The sequence below is a fragment of the Aotus nancymaae genome, unplaced genomic scaffold (assembly GCF_030222135.1).
Source record: "Aotus nancymaae isolate 86718 unplaced genomic scaffold, 86718_ANA_hifiasm-v0.15.2.pri h1tg000044l, whole genome shotgun sequence".
Taxonomy (NCBI): domain Eukaryota; kingdom Metazoa; phylum Chordata; class Mammalia; order Primates; family Aotidae; genus Aotus; species Aotus nancymaae.
In genome coordinates this window covers 1223572-1242870 of record NW_026988458.1, presented here as the reverse complement: position 1 = coordinate 1242870, position 19299 = coordinate 1223572, and the positions used below count along the sequence as shown (strand labels likewise).

Genomic DNA, 19299 nt, shown 5'->3' with positions numbered 1-19299 from the left:
GCACGGTCAGCCCACGTACAGCACGGTCAGTTCACGTACAGCACGGTCAGCCCAGGTACAGCACGGTCAGCCCAGGTACAGCACGGTCAGTCCATGTACAGCACAATCAGCCCAGGTACAGCGCGGTCAGCCCAGGTACAGCACGGTCAGCCCAGGTACAGTACGGTCAGTCCACGTACAGCACGGTCAGCCCACGTACAGCATGGTCAGCCCACGTACAACATAGTCAGTCACAGCTGTGGCCTCAATGTTGGTGTCTTCCTGTTTTAGTCTGTTCTCACGGCACTATGAAGAAATACCTGAGACTAATTTATAAAGAAAAGAGGCTTAATCAACTCACAGTTCCACATGGCTGGGGAGGCCTCAAGAAACTTACGATCATGGCAGAAGGCACCTCTTCACGAGGTAGCAGGAGAATGAGTGCCAGTCGAAGGGGGAAACCCCTTATAAAACCATCAGATCTCACGAGAATGCCCTAGCACGAGAACAGCATGGAGGAAACCACCCCATGATTCAGTTACCTCCACCTAGTTCTGCCCTCGACCCATGGAAATTATTACAATTCAAGGTGAGATTTGCATGGGGGGCAGAGAGCCGAAGCACGTCACCCCGCAAAACTCATGTTGAAACCTAACCCTCTGTGCAATAGCGCTAGGAGGTGGGGCCTCCGGGGGGTGCTTGGCCCTCATGGATGGATGACTGCCCTCCCAAAAGAGGCCCCAGGGAGCACACATATTCCTCCCTTCCACCATCCAAGGACACCGTCTATGAATCATGGGCTGTCACCAGACACTGAATTTACTGGCGCCTGATCTTGGAGTTCACAGCCTCCAGAACTGTGAGCAGTAAGTTTTTGTTTATTGGAAATCACCCACTCTGAGGTGTTTGTTATGGCGGCCCCAGTGGACTGAAATGGTCCATGAGGGAAGAGCCTGTAGCTCAGACACCCGTGACCGGCACATAGGACGTGCTTAATTAACATTCATTGATCAAGTGTGCATGTCCCCTGTCTGCATTTCCATTTTTAAGCAGATATTTATGGTTTTTAAATTATCCAGCAGAAGTATTTTTAAAGTACATAAATTTCCAAGTGGGAATATATTTTCACAAAAAAAGGCACCTTTTCTTAAGAGAAGGCCGCGTAAAGATTGCCAGACTGGTGCAATTCACCCAAGATCTCTCCTATACAATCAACTTCTGGCTTTGCAATTATTTTAGCTCACTTGCTAAAGATAAACTTTAATTTGTTTGCTTTTCCCAGCTTTTTAAAGCAAACCTCACGGCCTCGGTGTATTCGCTGGCGTGCCCTCTTACTCAATGGCTGTCAGCTTCTTCGTTTTCTCCTGTTCCCACTTAAACAAAATTGTATATAGAATCCTTTAAGTTTGCCACTTTTGAGTATCATTGAATCAAACAAAATACGTATACGGACAATGCGGTCATTTCATCTGTTACCACCTGATTCTCCACTGCGAGCCCAGCTTCTCTGATTCCCACTCCTGTCTCCACCTAGACTTCTCACAGACACCTCAAATTCTCCAAAGCTCGCTTCCCTCCACCGTCCGGGAGCTCGGCCACCTCAGCACACACACTGCCATCCTCCCCATCGCTTACCCCAAACCTTGAAGCCATGCTGCCCGACCCAATGATGAATTGAAGCCCGACCCAGTTCATCACGAATCCCATCAGCTTTCCCTTCACAAGGCATCCAGACTAAAAACACGCCTCCTGCTTCGTGGCTGCACCCTCACCCCGTCCTGGACTAGCCAGCAGCTTCCCTTTTGACTTCTCTGGAATGTTCTGTTCTCCACAGAGCAGCCACGGTGATCCCTTCAGAGCACAAATCTTCCCATGTCAATTCCTGTTCCCTTCAATATCTTCCTAACACAGTGCAAATGAAACACCAGGTTCTTACTCAGGCTTTAAGGGCTGATATGGTCTGGCCATGTCCCCACCCAACTCTCATCTTGAATTGTAGTTCCCATAATCCCCACGTGTCACGGGAGGGACCCGGTGGGAGGTAAGTGAATCATGGGGGTGGTTTCCGCCATGTTGTTCTTGTGATAGTGAGTGAGTTTCATGAGATCTGATGGTTTGATAACTTTGCACTCATTCTGTCTGCTGCCACCCAGTGGAGAGGTGCCTTTTGCCACGATTGTAAATTTCCTGAGGCCTCCCCAGCCATGCAGAACTGGGAGTCAACTCAGCCTCTTTCATTTATAAATTACCCAGTCTTGGATATTTCTCCATAGCAGTGTGAGAAGGGACAAATACAAACGGCCTACATCTGAAATCAGCAAACTACAGCCCTGGAGCCAAATCTGGCCCCTTACTGGCTCTTATAACTGAAGCTTTATTGGCTCACAGCCAAGTGTTCGTTCATGACTGTGTGTGCTGCCTCTGCTACAATGGTGCTGAGCTGTGGTGACAGACACCATTCGGCCCTTCCCCACTTTCTCCCTCCTCCCTCCTTTCCTCCCTCTTCTCCCCTCCTTCCTTCCATCCTCCCTCCTTCCTCGTTCCCTCCGTCTTTCCTGTGTATTCCACACACACCTAGAACGTAAGCTGCATGTGGCTTTGTCTGTCCTGCCCACTGCCGTGTCCCCAGGCAGGGCCCGTGCCTGTGTCACCCCAATTCATCACACAGGGCATGGGTGCCACCTTCCGCCTCGCACCTGCTGCCTTTACCCTCTGCTCTCTGTCTCCCTAAATATTTCCCAGGGCCCTCTGAACCTCCACAGTTCATTTCTCTGCCTGGCCTCAAACAGAAAACTGCAGGAGGGGAGCACGCAGCTGTGCTGCGGGCACCTCCCCCAGCCTGGACTTTGGCCGTTTGCAGCCCTATCCCAGTGCTCCGGGTGGGAATGGCAGGCTGCGTCCCGCTGCTCCGGGGCCTGGTCCTGGTCCTCGCCCTGCATCGTGCAGCACCTTCAGGTAGGCGTCTGGCTTATCCATCTGTCGTGCCCGCACTGCGCCCTTCTTGACGCAGTCCACGGTGAATTTGTAGATGACGCTTTTTCTAGGAGGCGGAGGAGCCCTGAGTGCTAAGACTTGTCTTAATTCCCCTCCCTGAAAAAGCTGCTTGACTCTTTATCATTTGCTGACAAGTATTTGGGACAGGATGGTGTCACTTGGGGTCCTCCCAAGAGATGCCCAAATGGAAAGAAGCGTGTGTGCGGGAGATTCAGCAGTGAAAGGCCTGGGAGGGGTGAAGCGTAGGGGGGCCAGGCTTGGGCCGGGCACCTGACAGGATGGAGGGAGCGGGACAGGCCTAGCCCAGACCGCAGAGTGGGCAGAGAGAGCCTTGGCAGGGCCGGCAGGAGTGCTCAGTCTTGAGAAAAAGACACAGCCAGGGAGCAGGGCCTGGAGTGTGCAGCCACCCTGCTCCGCCACCCCGCCTGCCCACCACCCTGCCCCCGGCCACCCTGCCCCCGCCACCCTGCCTGCCCACCACCCTGCCTGGCGCCACCCTACCCCCCACCACCCTGCCTGCCCACCACCCTGCCCCCCGCCACCCTGCCTGCCCACCACCCTGCCCCCCGCCACCCTACCCCCCACCACCCTGCCTGCCCACCACCCTGCCCCCCGCCACCCTGCCTGCCCACCATCCTGCCCCCCGCCACCCTACCCCCCCGCCACCCTGCCTGCCCACCACCCTGCCCCCTGCCACCCTACCCCCCGCCACCCTGCCTGCCCACCACCCTGCCCCCCGCCACCCTGCCTGCCCACCATCCTGCCCCCCGCCACCCTACCCCCCGCCACCCTGCCTGCCCACCACCCTGCCCCCTGCCACCCTACCCCCCGCCACCCTGCCTGCCCACCACCCTGCCCCCCGCCACCCTGCCTGCCCACCACCCTGCCCCCCGCCACCCTGCCTGCCCACCATCCTGCCCCCCGCCACCCTACCCCCCGCCACCCTGCCTGCCCACCACCCTGCCCCCTGCCACCCTACCCCCCGCCACCCTGCCTGCCCACCACCCTGCCCCCCGCCACCCTGCCTGCCCACCATCCTGCCCCCCGCCACTCTACCCCCCACCACCCTGCCTGCCCACCACTCTGCCTGCCCACCACCCTACCCCCCGCCACCCTACCCCCCACCACCCTGCCTGCCCACCACCCTGCCCCTCCCCCGCTACCCTTCTACCACCAGCCACTTCGCTGGAGGGAGAGACACAAACCCCACCCTGAATCTGCCTGCACAGACGTCCGGGAAAGCTGAAAGTGCCCCTAGTCCCATGGTCTCCCGCCCTGAGAGGGTGACCCCTCCCAGCACTTACCGTGGCCGGGCTGCACTGAGAGAGAGGGAGGGAGGAGGGGAAGGGCCTAGGCTTTGACCCTTGGGGAGCAGGAGAGAAGGCGGTTCAGGGCCCTCAGCTGGGAAGAGGCTCAGGGGCCACTGCCGCGGGGCGACTGGCCAGCCTTCTCCTCCTGGGAATCGCAGAGCCTGGTGCAATCGATTCGTTTCTTCTTTTTGTGCTTTATCAAGACCTTAAACACTGAGCACAGAGGCAGCACAGGGCTGATCGCTCGCGGTCCCCACTTCTCAGCACGGTGGCCTCTGTCTCCAGCTCGGCCTTCCTTTACACTCGACCCAAACCTGGCCCGAGCCCTCCTCCACTCTCCTGACAGGCCCGTGGCCTCTCTGCCCCGATCCGAGGCTGGTTCGTTGGCCCGGAAGATCAGGTGCTTGCCCGCCTCGAGGGCAGGGAGAGCCCGGGGGCCCCTAGGGCCCCACGCAAGCTCCCTGAGAGCCTGTGGACACCGCGGGGCTGAGGCTGGCGGCCGGCCGGGGTGGAAGCGGGCGGTCCTGGAAAGCGGGGCCCCCGTGCTCCCGGTCACCCGCCTTCTCGTCCTGCCTGTAGTATTTCTCCCGGCCTCAAAAGCAAACGACGTTCTGGTGCGGTGGAAGCGTGGGGGCTCCTATCTTCTGGAGGAACTCTTCGAGGGAAACTTGGAAAAAGAATGTTATGAAGAAATCTGTGTCTACGAAGAAGCACGAGAAGTGTTTGAAAATGACGCGGTCACTGTATGTACCCCCAGCACAAGCCACGGGCTTCCTCATTATGCAGACTTCTGCTGGCACGGGGCACATCGTTTCTCAGAGGCTGAGCTCCGTTAATTAGCTGTTTGCTTACTTTCAGAATAGTAGCATGTCTGATAAAGAGTTTCCAGTTTTACATATAACCATAGTAATATTTAAAATTGATTCTAAATTAAATGTTGACCTGTTTCTCTACTATAGTTTTTAATGTTTCTATATGAGAACTTTTATGAAACAGACCTTTTTTTTTTTTTTTTGAGACGGAGTTTCGCTCTTGTTACCCAGGCTGGAGTGCAATGGCGTGATCTCGGCTCACTGCAACCTCCGCCTCCTGGGTTCAGGCAATTCTCCTGCCTCAGCCTCCTGAGTAGCTGGGACTACAGGCACGTGCCACCATGCCCAGCTAATTTTTTGTATTTTTAGTAGAGACGGGGTTTCACCATGTTGACGAGGATGGTCTCGATCTTTTGACCTCGTGATCCACCCGCCTCGGCCTCCCAAAGTGCTGGGATTACAGGCGTGAGCCACCGCGCCCGGCCGAAATAGACCATTTTTAATGCAACTCAGAGAAATCCTAGAGGCATGTGAAAAGTATAAAAATTTTTCAAAGTATTTTGCCCTAAATTTCAGTTTTCAAACTTCCTGGTAGTGAAAATTGTGTAAATGCACTAGTTATGATTCAGGTTGTCAGAAGTCCAAATATGATTTTGGGAGATACCGTTTCTTACACATTTTCTTCCTAGGCGTTAAGCCTGAATAATTCTCCTAATTTTAGATACTCTGTCTCCAAACTGAGCATCCCCACTCCCTACACACATAGATATCCTTAAAACCTGCGCTGTTTGTAACAAATGCAAAGGTGGTGTGACTTCTGCTGTATCACGTGCTTTTGTGGAGGGTGGCGTGGAGGGTGGCCCCAGGAGGGAAGGGCCACATCAGGAGCCGTGCGTGGCGGGTTCGTGCTGCATCGCAGACTACCGCCCTTCCTTAAACAGGTGGTGAGCACACGTTGAGTAAGATTGTCTTACAGGTACATTGAGTTAATATACATTTAACATCAACAAACAGGCGGTAAAACAGACAGGAAAGTTGTGCGCTGTTCGTTTCAACCAATATTGTCCCATTAGGTGAATAAACATTTTCTTACCTTCAAGTTCATCTACAGGAAAGAATATGGAGAAACAAATGTCCCATTTGTAACATTTTTGTGTTTTGACTCTAAAGGATGAATTCTGGAGACAGTATAAGGGTAAGTGGGTTCCTTCATCTCCTCGGAGTGTTAATTCCGCGGGGTGAGGTGAGGGCGTGGGCTGAGGACACTTCATGCCCTGAGACCAGGGCATGCCAAGCCTTTGGCTCCAGGACCCACAATGTCTTGCCAAGGAAGGGCACAGCCCCGACTCCCCAAGGATGAGGGTCAGGAAGCCCCCGGGCTCTGCCGCCAGGGCCACAGGCAGCGCCTGGTTTGTCTTGCCCAGCGTCTGGGTAGTTTCCAGGCACCCAGGGGCATGGGCCTTGGGCCAGGCGGGCCCCCCCAGAGCAGCTCCTCCAGCCGCCTGGCTCCCGGGAAGCCTCACGCTGCAGCAGGGTCAGAACTCATCTCACATTTGGAAAGTGACAGCCCCGATGGAGACGACTTTGGTTAGGGGACTGCTCCCGAGGGAGGAGCTCAGGGTGGGCAACTGCAGACTAACCCGGGACAGAAGCGACATAGACGGAGACCCACGGGGCTGGGGGAGGCCAGGGTGAGGACCCACCCGGGAATGAGTAAGGAAAGACCTGCAGCCACCACCAGACAGGCACGGGGACAACTGGCCACAGAAGGAAGAGGGAGAGGCTTGGGAGGCTGGAGAGGGGCCGGCGGGCGGGACAGAGGGGCCGCAGGTGGACGCAGAGGTGTCACCGACAACGGAGCAGGAGGTAGCGGCAGCCCGGCCCTGTGACCTGAGCGAGGCGTATCCTCGGGGCCGGGTGATGGCATGGGGAGCAGCACAAGCGGGCTCAGGTCCCCGTCCCTGCCACCCCCCACCCCATCCTCCTCCTGCTCAGGTCCCCGTCCCTGCCACCCCCTACCCCATCCTCCTCCTGCTCAGGTCCCCATCCCTGCCACCACCACCAGCCACCCGCCATCCTCCTCCCGCTCAGGTCCCCGTCCCTGCCACCACCACCAGCCCCCCGCCATCCTCCTCCCGCTCAGGTCTCCGTCCCTGCCACCACCACCAGCCCCCCACCATCCTCCTCCCGCTCAGGTCCCCGTCCCTGCCACCACCACCAGCCCCCCGCCATCCTCCTCCCGCTCAGGTCTCCGTCCCTGCCACCACCACCAGCCCCCCGCCATCCTCCTCCTGCAGGCGGCTCCCCGTGCATCTCCCAGCCCTGCCTCCACAACGGATCTTGCCAGGACAGCACCCGAGGTTACACCTGCTCCTGCCCCCCTGGCTACGAGGGCATCAACTGTGCGCTGGGTGAGGCTCCGGCCGTCCCCTTCCCCCAAGGGCCTCCCTCGCACCCTCGGCCAGGGTCCTAATGGGCCCCTCCTGGGGTGTAGACAAGCAAATGCCTGTGTGAACTGCGATTCGGCTCACCCCAGTAGATTCCTCTCCTCCCAACCAGATTCTCCTCCGGAAACCAGGCCCGGAGCGCTGGCTGCATTCTGAGCTGCCCTCCCTTCCGGGGGGCCCCCCATACTTTTCACGGCGTGGTCTCCTCTCCTCCCCACCCCGCCTCCACCATTCACGATCTGCTCACAGGCTGGGGTCACACACAGGCATCCTCAGGGTCAGATCCCCAGCAGGAGACTCTGCAGACAGGGAAGACAGAAAGCGCATAAACACATATCCTTAAATACCTGCCAAGGTATTTAAGTGAATCGGGCATCCTGACTTGGGTGGGCTCTGACTGTATTCGCTGACTAACCTCTGCACACTTCAAAGCACTTTCTACTGCTGAGCTCATAACTTCAGCTGTCTTCATTGTTCGCCCCAAATACAGAAGGACAGAATTACTTACAGCCCCGAAGGCCCTTCCTGTGCAATTCCAAACTGTTACCACGTCATTCTCCGAACATCTCAAAGTCACGGCGTGTCTGGGACGCACTTCAGCGACAGGCTGCTCCACGCTGGGGACCTGCGCGTCACCGCGGAGGCTGAGGACAGCCTGGGCCCAGCTCAGGCACCGGCTCCGCTCTCAGCTACCGGCCTGACTGGTGGTCTAGCGCTGTTACTTCGTTTCTCTAGCTTGGCATTCGTTTTTGTGCTCTTCCTTTTCCCGCTTGGCTGATTTAGAAGTCAACCACTCACTTGTTTTTGGTTTTTCGTTTTTTTTTAGACGGAGTCTCGCTGTGTCGCCCAGCCTGAAGGGCAGTGGTCCAATCTCCGCTCACCGCACCTCCGCCTCCTGGGCTCAAACGATTCTCCTGCCTCAGCCTCCTGAGTAGCTGGGGGTCAGCGTCCATAACCTCCAGCCTCCTGAGTAGCCAAGGGTCAGCGTCCATAACCTCCAGCCACAGCAACACATGTGCTGCGTCCTCAGCGCCACTGGGCAGCTTGGAGCCCGTTTCTCTGGGGAAAACCTTCCTTCCAGCCCAGCCCTCTCCTCCCAAGTCCGGATTTCTGCTCCATCTGCCTCCTGGATGCCCCAGCTAGTGCCTTCGCAGACATCCCGAATTTACCACGTACCAAAGGAGGCTCTGACCTTCACCCACCACGTGCCCCCCAACTTTTTATTTATTTATCTATTTTTGAGACAGAGTCTCGCTCTGTCGCCAGGCTGGAGTGCAGTAGTGCAGTCTTGGCTCACTGCAATCTCTGCCTCCCAGGTTCAAGCGATTCCCTGCCTTAGCCTCCTGAGTAGCTGGGACTACAGGCACACACCACCACATCTGGCTAATTTTTTTGTATTTTAGTAGAGACGGGGTTTCACCATGTTGACCAGGATGGTCTCGATCTCTTGACCTCGTGATCCACCCGCCTCGGCCTCCCAAAGAGCTGGGATTACAGGCGTGAGCCACCGCGCCCAGCCACGTGCCCCTTGCTTAATCTTCTCCCTCTTGGTGGAAAGCCCCCATCCCAGCTGCTCAGCCACCATCGATGTCACACTAACCCCCTCCCATCCCACATCCACTCTTTGAAGAAGCAATTTAAAAGGACCAGCCATTGCAATGGGAAATGCAAGCCGGCAGAAAAAACAGGCGCACGGATTCCAGTCCCTGTGGAAATACATCCAGGGCCACGTTTTCTAAGGACAAATAGAAGTGCTGTCACTCACCGAGTCTTTGACCTACACGCACCTCCCTGAAACACGGACGCGTGGGAAACTGTCACACAAAGGGCAGCAATCTGAAGAGAATGAGAACGCAGGGACCAAAATACCAGAACTCTGTGCAAGGCTGTGATCAAATGACTCTATTTGCAAGCTCGTGTTTCTAGTCTTTCTCTTTCTGTTTTTGTTTTTTTTCCTTTTCAGCTAAAAATGAATGTCACCCAGAGCGGACTGATGGGTGTCAACACTTCTGCCTCCCGGGACAGGAATCGTACACGTGCAGCTGTGCTCAGGGCTACAGGCTTGGTGAGGACCACAGACGGTGCATTCCCCACGGTGAGTGCTGAGACCACAGCGGCCTCCGTACCGTCCACCCGTCCACATCCTCCTTCCTCCTTCTGTAGCATTGGGTGAAGCCCACAGATTTGTGATGAGGAATTGCCACGACTCAGAAGGTGGTCGGGTCTCCACGCCGGAGCAGTGGCAATGCTAGAAAGTGCAATTCCTGTCACGAGTGCTTGCCCGGACCACTCTGCGCTAAGCCGTGAGTGCAGGGAGGGGTGGTTTAACTCCCTCTGCTCCACGTCTGTGCCAGTGACTGCACGTGCATCAGCGCCGAAGACAAGATTGTAATGCCCAGCACCGTAGACCCAGTTACGCAGCACCCAGCACCGTAGACCCAGTTACGCAGCGCCCAGCACCGTAGACCCAGTTACGCAGCGCCCAGCACCGTAGACCCAGTTACGCAGCGCCCAGCACCGTAGACCCAGTTACGCAGCGCCCAGCACCGTAGACCCAGTTACGCAGCGCCCAGCACCGTAGACCCAGTTACGCAGCGCCCAGCACCGTAGACCCAGTTACGCAGCGCCCAGCACCGTAGACCGAGTCCGATTCTCGCCGGGAAGGCACTGATTTTTATTCCCTTGTTGATGCCACAAATGCAGACCGGTGTGCCTGCGGGGTGCTGGCCTCCAGGAAGAGCGCACAGGATCCACAGGACGTCCCGTGGCAGGTGACACAGCGCTCTCCGCGTGCTTCCGTTTATCGCTGCGGCCTTCACCTTACTTGCCATTTCCGTTTCTTTGCTAAACAGAAACGTAACGACTAAGTGAATCGGGCATCCTGACTTGGGTGGGCTCTGACTGTATTCGCTGACTAACCTCTGCACACTTCAAAGCACTTTCTACTGCTGAGCTCATAACTTCAGCTGTCTTCATTGTTCGCCCCAAATACAGAAGGACAGAATTACTTACAGCCCCGAAGGCCCTTCCTGCGCAATTCCAAACTGTTACCACGTCATTCTCCGAACATCTCAAAGTCACGGCGTGTCTGGGACGCACTTCAGCGACAGGCTGCTCCACGCTGGGGACCTGCGCGTCACCGCGGAGGCTGAGGACAGCCTGGGCCCAGCTCAGGCACCGGCTCCGCTCTCAGCTACCGGCCTGACTGGTGGTCTAGCGCTGTTACTTCGTTTCTCTAGCTTGGCATTCGTTTTTGTGCTCTTCCTTTTCCCGCTTGGCTGATTTAGAAGTCAACCACTCACTTGTTTTTGGTTTTTGGGTTTTTTTTTAGATGGAGTCTCGCTGTGTCGCCCAGCCTGAAGGGCAGTGGTCCAATCTCCGCTCACCGCACCTCCGCCTCCTGGGCTCAAACGATTCTCCTGCCTCAGCCTCCTGAGTAGGTGGGACCGCAGGTGCACCACCACACCCGGCTGATTTTTATACTTTTAGTAGAGACGGGGTTTCACCATGTTGGCCGGGATAGTCTCGAACGCCTGACCTCAACTGATCCACCCGCCTCGGTCTCCCAAAGTGCCAGGATGACAGGCGTGAGCCACCACGCCCGGCCTAATCATTCACTTTCTGTTTATTTCATGGTCACTCTTGACACATAAACACCCTTATTTAGCATACGTAGTCAGCCATTTCTCCCTCCTCAGACTTAATTCCCAGCGCAGCAACCTCTGGTCCATTCGCTATCTGGCCAGTATTTTATTCTTTTCTCGCTCTCTGTACAGCTTCACAAAACGGATATTACGATTTTTATTATTGCGGTTTTATACCAACATTGGCCTTGATCTGCTTAACCATTTTCGGCTTTCCTTGCCTTTCCAGCCTCTAACACAATTGTCTCCTTCTGCCTGAGTAGATGCTTCAGAACAGCCTTGTCCAATGGAAACACAGTGTAAACCACATATATAATTTCATATTTTCCAGTAGCCACAGTGATGTAAGTAAAAGCATGTGAAATTAATTTTGATGACATTTAGCCCAATGTAAGTGTCAATGCTTCCACATGTAATGAATATAAACATTATTGAGGTATTTGCCTTTTCCCTTTACACGAAATCTTTGGAATCTGGTGTGAATTTACACTGAGGTACAGCCCTCACGTCCACAATGCTCAGAACCCAAGTGTGGCTGCCATGGGGATGGCACAGCCTCAGGGGCCCCCTCTGTGAGGGCCTGAGAGGAACAAGCCCCTGAGGTTTGTGTGTGTGTGTGTGTGTGTGTGTTTAGATGGAGTTTTGCTCTTGTTGCCCAGGCTGGAGTGCAATGGCACGATCTCGGCTCACTGCAACCTCTGCCTCCCAGGTTCAAGTGATCCTCCTGCCTCAGACTCCCGAGTAGCTGGGACTACAGGTGCCTGCCACCACGCCTGGCTAATTTTTGTATTTTTTAGGAGAGATGGGGTTTCACTATGTTGGCCAGGCTGGTTCTGAACTCCTGACCTTGTGATCTGCCCGCCTTGGCCTCCCAAAGTGCTGGGATTATAGGCGTGAGCCACCGTGCCTGGCTTTACCCCAATTCTTACTAGACAGCTCTGCCCAGCACACTCACTCCGGCAGCCGTGTGGATGGGCAGAGAACAGGATGAGGCTGAAGGACTGAAGCTACCCAGCTCCAGGAGGGAAAGGCAGAGACTGGAGGGAGGCAAAGCCGACGGAGCGTTGGAAGGCGGGGATGGAGGCAGGAACGAGCTATCATCAGCTTTGCGAGCTTCCTCTCAATCTTTTATCCCCTTTCTTCCCCAGGCTTTCTAAGATAGTTCTTCCTATCGCCGTGTGCCCCACGAGTGCGTGGAGGGTTGGTACCCGGGGCCCAGCGTGCAGTGGTCCTCCACACGTGGTGACAGGGTCTGGCTCTGTCACCTGCAAGACAGGGCAGGGTTCCGGTTGCAGCCGTAGCGCTCCTACCTGCCAGGCTAAGCGCCATGTAACCTGGGAGGCGGCATTCTCTAAACATAGCTGGTGTGTTTAGGACAGGACATTGGCTCAGGCAGGCTACGTACTGTTAGATTTTCACTTCAATACCATAAACTGTTCTGAAGTTATTTAACTGAATTGACATGTGGAATTTTCCTAAAACAAACTTTGAAAAGGAGAATAATCAAGTGACCTAGCAGGATGTAGCGCTGAAGATTAACTTTAGAACTTCCTTGTTTCTTACATCCGAGGGAAGAAATTGGCCGTCGGCTCCACTGCATTTAAGCAAAAGTCTGGCAGACTGATGGCGCAAGACCCGTCTTCTCCCAAAGTTGGCTTTATCCACCTTTAAGTGAGGATCTCACCCTAGGGTTGCAGTGAGGATCACAGATAATGTTCTTGACTGGCAGCAGGGATCCGGCGAGTGGTAGCTATCCTTCCTAAACCCGTAAACAGTGCCAGGAGCGATGCCACGTGCAGCTGAAGAACTCTGTTCTACCCTGCTCGGCATTTTCCCTTGTATCGGACGACCGAAGACCACAGCACGTAACATTTCCAGAGCCAGCGCCTGCACTCCGCGGGAGCATGCTTTACTTCATTTAATCCTTCCAATAGCTTCCCGTTTTCTCCGTTTGTACTCCTGGTAATACTGTTTGCTCTAAAATCCCCTTTGTCTGATAATGACACAGACACTTTAGCTTTCTAGTAATTAGTGTTACAATGGCTTACCTTTTCCATTCTTCCACTTTTAACCTATTAGTTAACCTTTTAGTAATCTTATATTTAAAGTACATGTTTTATAGGTAGCATATAATTGGCTTTTATTTTTATCCAGTCTGGAAAATCCCCGTCTCTTAATTGGGGTCTGTGGCCATTTTGCGTTTATCGTGACTGTCGATACGTTGAGGTTTAAAGCTATCATCTTGCTATGTTTCCTTTTTCTCATCTCCTCTTTTCCCCCTTTTCTGCCTTCTGTTAGATTAACAGCATCTTGTTATGATTCTGTTTCCTCTCCTCGCTGGTTTAGCCTCTCTGCTTCTTGTCGGTGGTTGCGTCGCGGTTTGGAGAAGGCATCTTTAGTGTATCGCAGTCCACTGCACCTTCAACGCGGCTGTCTGCCTTCCGGTGCATGTCGCAAACCGGTAGACTTTGCCGCCCCCAGTCCTGCAAACTGTCACCAGCTCTTTCTTGTCTGTTTTGGCATCGTTTCCCTCCTGCCGAAAGGGCTCCTTTGATATCTGCTGTGCTGTGAGGCATCTGGGGAAGAAGCCTTCTTGCACTTGTCTGGAGAAGTCTTTATTCACCTTCATCTCTGAAGGGCACTGCATCCGGCACAGAGCCCCAGGCTGGCAGCAGTCCTGTGCCCTCGGCACTTGGGCCTGCCCCGCGGCCTTCCTGTCTGCCTCGTGCCACAGACGGCCCCGGTCACCCTGCTGCCGTTCCTCACACGTCCTTTCCCGTGGCACTTTTAAGACCTTAAATGCGTTTTCATCTTAACTTTTTAAGATTGCCTCTATCACAGATTTTGAGGAGTTTACATTGTATCTTTCTGATGTTGTCTTCATGTTTCTTATGCACAGGTTTGTTGAGATTCTCAGATTTGTGGGTTTATAGCATTCATCAAATTTGAAAAATATTTGGTCATAATTTTCTCTTTTTTTTTTTTTTTTTGAGACAGGGTCTCACTGTGTTGCCTGGCCTGGAGTCTAGTGGTGTGATTATGGCTCACTGCAACCTCAACCTTCCGGGTTCAGGTGATCCTCCCACCTCAGCCTCTTGAGTAGCTGGGACCATAGGTGTGCACCACCACACATAGCTAATTTTTAAATTTCACGTAGTAATTTCTTGCTATGCTGCCCGGGCTGGTCTCAAACTCCCGGGCTCAAGCAATCCTTCCATCTCAGCCTCCCAAAGTACTAGGATTACAGGCAGGAGCCGCCGTGTCTGGCCCATTATTTTCGGATATTTTTTCTCTTCTCCCTCCTCTTTTTTGGGACTCTGTATGTATCTTAAACTTTTTGAACGCTATAGCTCAGAGATGGTCTGTTCATTTTTCAAAAATCTCCTTTCTCTCTGTGTTTTACTTTTGATCGTTTGTTGTGATGTCTTCCAGGTCATAAATCTGTTCTTTTGCAGTGTCCGATCTGCCACCGATCCTGGCCGGTGGGTTTTTAACCTCATACGTTGTAGCTGCCATCCAAAACTTTAATTTAGGTTTTTAAAAATATATTTTTGTCTCTACTTAACTTCTTGAATATTTGGATCATAGTTACAATCCCTGTTTAATTGTCCTTGTCTGCTAACATCTGTGAGTGCCAACAGTTTTGGGAGATCTTTCTTCTCATTATGGGTCACGTTTTCCTGTTTCATTGTATGCCTGGCGATCCGTAATGGATTTTCAGACATGGTGAATTTCATCGTGTTAGGTGCTGGATGTTTTGTGTTCTACACGTACACATGGTTACTGTTCTGGGATGCAGTTAAGCTGGAAATGTGTTCATGTTTTGGGATATTGCTCTTACGATGTGCTGGGCAGGACCAAGGCAGCTCAGTCTGCAGCTAGTCATCCTGACTACTGAGGCGAAGCCCTCCTGTGCATCCTGCCCCGTCCCCCGAGTCAGGGATGCTTTAACTTTAATCGCTGTACCCAGCCTGTGTGAGTGTCCAGCACGGTTCCCTCTCACCCTCTTGGGTGGTCTCTTCCCTGGCCATAAGTAGTCTCCGCGTACACATGTGATCACCACTGCTCTGCTGAAAATTGCTAGCATGCAGCCATCTTCCGGTGTTCCCTACCAAGCCCTCTCCTCTGCCGGACTCTGTTCTGCAAACTCCAGCCACGGTGGCCTCCTTGGGCTCTCAGCTCTCTCTCTGCAGTTCAGGGAGTCGGCGGGGCTCCAGCTGAGATGCCCCGTCCTATCCCACACCGTGGAAATTCAGGACAGTAGCTGGGACAGTCATTTCTTGGGGATTACGGTCCCCGAAGACCATGATTCCATAGATTTTGTGGGTATTCTGCTTCAGGTGGGAAGGGAGATGTCATCACTCTTACTTCGCCGTGGCCAAGAGGGGAAGTGCCAGCCCCCTTTAATCCCTGAGCAAGTAGAAGCTTAGATTGTGATTCGCTAACAATCCTGTAGCCATTGGAGTGCCAGGGCAAGAGTCAGATGCGGCTGTCTGCCTTCCGAGTGCATCCCGCGAACCGGTGGACTTTGCTGCCCCCAATCCTGCAAACTGTCACCAGCTCTTTCTTGTCTGTTTTGATTTTTAAAGGTAAAGCTAACAAATTCTGAAGGAAAAGACTTCTGTGGTGGTGTTATAATACAAGAAAATTTTGTATTGACAACAGCAAAATGTTCACTGTCACACAGGAATATTAGTGTAAAAACATGTAAGTATTTTATCATGAATTTTTATAAAATCACATTGGAAATAAGCTATCCTGTGCCAGAATGAAATGAAAATTTTAAAACTGGAATGTTTCTTTCTAATGCAACGTAGAACTGAATTTACTGTCAATAAAACTGAGATCCTTATACACTCAGGAAGCATCCGTAAAATACCGGCACGACAGCTGGGCGTGGTGTCAGGCAGGTGCCGGCCCTCACTTAGCAAGGGATGATCGAACAGTCGTGGCATAAGAGATGAGTAATTGGCTAAAAATTGGAAGAATGGGGCTGGAATCCCCCAGTAATTGAGAACTTGGGCTGAGACCGTAGCCTTCTCATTGGCTTATCTGTGCCTTTCTTTTCTTTTTCCTTTTCTTTCTTTTCTTTTCTTTTTGAAACAGAGTCTCACTCTATCCCCCAGGCTGGAGTGCAGTGGCACGATCTGGGCTCACTGCAACCTCTGCCTCCCGGGTTCAAGTGATCCTCGTGCCTCAGCCTCCTGAGTAGTTGGGATTACAGGTGCCTGCCACCACACCTGGCTAATTTTTTTTTGCATTTTTAGTAGAGATGAGTTTTTCCCATGTTGGCCAGGCTGGTCTTGAACTCCTGACCTCAGGTGATCCATCCACCTTGGTCTTCCAAAGTGCTGGCATCACAGGCGTGAGCCGCTGCGCCCAGCCACGTGCCTATTTCTTTAGCTATCTAAACCCACAGTAGTTTCTATCCCATCGGGAGTCTGCAAAGTTCCACATTAACCTGTCAACATGCTCTATAATGACTCTGAAGCAACTCAAAATAAATCAGGAGGTTGAAACCAAATATTTAGTTTGGTTTTTTTTATTTGAAGAGTAAAAATATTACTCTTCATCTTTAATTTTTTTTTTTTTTTTTTTTGAGACAGAATCTCATTCTGTGGCCCAGGCTGGAGCGCTGTGGTGTGATCTTGGCTCACTGCAACCTCCACCTCCTGGTTTCAACCTCCTGATTCTCCTGCCTCAGCCTCCTGAGTAGCTGGGATTACAGGCGTGCACCACGACATCCGGCTAATTTTTTGTATTTTTAGTAGAAACAGGGTTTTGCTATGTTGGAAAGGCTGGACTCAAACTCCTGGCCTTAAGTGATCCACCTGCCTTGGCCTCCCACAGAGCTGGGATTATAGGTGTGAGCCACTGCGCCCGGCCCTTAAATATTTGTCAGTGAACAAAGTCACCTGAAGCCCACCTCTCTACAGCCAACATTTGACTGGCCTGGAGAAGTTCCCCATCAGTGCTTCCTACTTTACAATCATCTCACTAAACCCCACTGTAATTTCCAAAACAGAAGAACTTACCTTGACTATTTTGAATGCTGGGGCATTTGGTTGCAATGGTGCAATCTGTGAGTGGCCTTTCCGTCCACCGAGGAATCCGAAAGGGCAGTGAGCCTGCGGGTCCTCCAGGGGCGGTCCCTCCCTCCTCAGGTGGCTCACTGAGAAGCGTGTTCCTGTGCCTACCCGGCAGGGGAGACACCGTGATCACGGAGGTGGCTTTCCCAGGGCGAGGCTTATCCATTGCACTCCGGATGTGCTGACCCCTGCGATTTCCCCAAATGTGGGAAATTCGACTGCATAAATAAAAGTTAAAAAATGAAAAAAATTTTAAAAAATTAAAAAAAGAGAGAGAGAAGTGTGTTCCTGAATATCATGGCACCTTGAAAGTCAGACTGTAAAGAATTGGTGATGGTTCGTGATTTCAGATTTTAACCGAACGAGCAAAGACCCGCTGGTGATGAAGGTAAAGCGCGCCCACGTGCACATGCGGTACGACGCGGACACTGGGGAGAACGACCTGTCCCTGCTGGAGCTGGAGCGGCCCCTCCAGTGCCCAGGCGCAGGGCTCCCCGTGTGCACCGCGGAGAAGGACTTCGCTGAGCACGTCCTCATCCCGCGCACCAGGGGCCTCCTCAGCGGCTGGGCCCACAACGGCACTGACCTGGGCAACTCGCTGACCACGCTGCCGGTCACACTTGTGGAGGGGGAGGAGTGCGGGCAGCTCCTGAACGTGACTGTCACCACCAGGACCTACTGCGAGAGAAGCGGCGTGGCGGCCGCGCACTGGATGGAGGGAAGTGTGGTCACCAGAGAGCACAGAGGCTCCTGGTTCCTCACGGGGGTCCTGGGCGCACAGCCAGCAGGAGGGCAGGCTCACACAGTCCTCGTCACCAAGGTCTCCAGGTACTCACTCTGGTTTAAACAGATGATAAAGTAAGCAAAACTCAGCTAGCCAGAAAGAACACAATCTGAAGTGGGATTCCAAGCTTGCACTGCCACCACGGCGGCGGGGGGGTGGGAGGTGGCGCTGAAACTTCACCACATGCCAGGTCACAGCATCTGTGACAACTGTCACATCCCCGACCACCCGCTCAGCCCACGGAGCAGCAGAGCAGCTGGGTCGTTTACCGAGCGCTGTGATCTTTCTTTCCCTGGAACTCTTTATCTCAGTAGAGACCTTAGAAAACACGAGATACACTAAATAATAAAATAAGATAATCTGTCAGTTGTGAAACAGCCTGGTTTCCTGAAATTCTTGCCCTCAAGTCCAGTGTTCTCTGTGCTCAGGGCGTGGCCACCCACCTGCACACAGGCGAGGGTATTCTCGTGCAGAAGCGGCCAGCAATCACCAGTTACAGCCAAAAGTGACCTCCTGACTCTGCTGGTTCACCGGTTGCCACTGTGACCGAGACTGTGGCTAGTGCGGGAAAAGTCGCTAGAAGCAGGTTGGCAATGGAGGAGGAGAACGATCCTGGGGCTCCCTAGAGAGGCGCCTTAGAGGAAAGGGCCGGGGAGCACGAGAGGCTGAGGAGGCAGGCCGGCGAATCGTGGGCTTGTGTACCTGCCCATCTCCGGGACGGTTCCCACAGAAGGTTCCCAGGCCCGGGTCAGGGCTGAGCACTGGAGTCTCAGCTCTCTGCTCATCCCGCCAGGTGGCTCTTGGACAACTGCTCCAGCTCTTCATGCCTCAGGGTCGTCCAGGGTGGAATCCCACACCTCGCCAATGGGCTGATGGGCGGCTGGGGCGGCGCTCAGCACTGCTGTGGCTTGGAGTGTGTCCCTTCAAAACTCCGAAGCTGGAACTTACCCCAAGATGACGGTATGGGGGAGGTGGTGCCCTCAGGAGGTGACTAGGCCATGAGGGCTCTGCCAGACCCTTCCATCCCTTCTCCCGCACGAGGACGCTGGAGCAAGTGCTACCTTGGAGACAGCCCTCAGCAGACACCAAATCTGCCGGGCCTCTGCCGGCACCCAGATCTTGGACTTCCCAGCCCCCAGATCTGAGAACTGAGTTTCTGCTGTTTATCACCCAGTCTGTGGTATTTTGTAGAACAGACCAGGAGTCACAGTGAGCACCTGCTGTCCCGAAGGCTGCAGCT

The 19299-nt window shown here is 53.7% G+C and overlaps 1 protein-coding gene and 1 pseudogene across 2 annotated transcripts; both read left to right on the top strand.

Moving 5' to 3' along the window:
* Window positions 1–2767: 2767 nt before the first annotated feature.
* PROZ (protein Z, vitamin K dependent plasma glycoprotein) lies at window positions 2768–18434 on the top strand. Of its 2 annotated transcripts, XM_021667901.2 has the most exons (8): window positions 2773–2934; window positions 4863–5026; window positions 6266–6290; window positions 7393–7506; window positions 9506–9637; window positions 10246–10313; window positions 15776–15893; window positions 17626–18434. In XM_021667901.2, the coding sequence occupies exons 1-8, from the start codon at window positions 2865–2867 to the stop codon at window positions 18135–18137; spliced, it is 1203 nt and encodes a 400-aa protein (XP_021523576.1). In that variant the 5' UTR covers window positions 2773–2864; the 3' UTR covers window positions 18138–18434. The 2 variants fall into 2 exon arrangements, with proteins under 2 accessions (XP_064217909.1, XP_021523576.1); XM_064361839.1 differs by lacking the exon at window positions 7393–7506 and having other exon boundaries at window positions 2768–2934.
* On the top strand, window positions 17376–17509 carry LOC135268856 (U1 spliceosomal RNA; annotated as a pseudogene).
* Window positions 18435–19299: the final 865 nt, after the last annotated feature.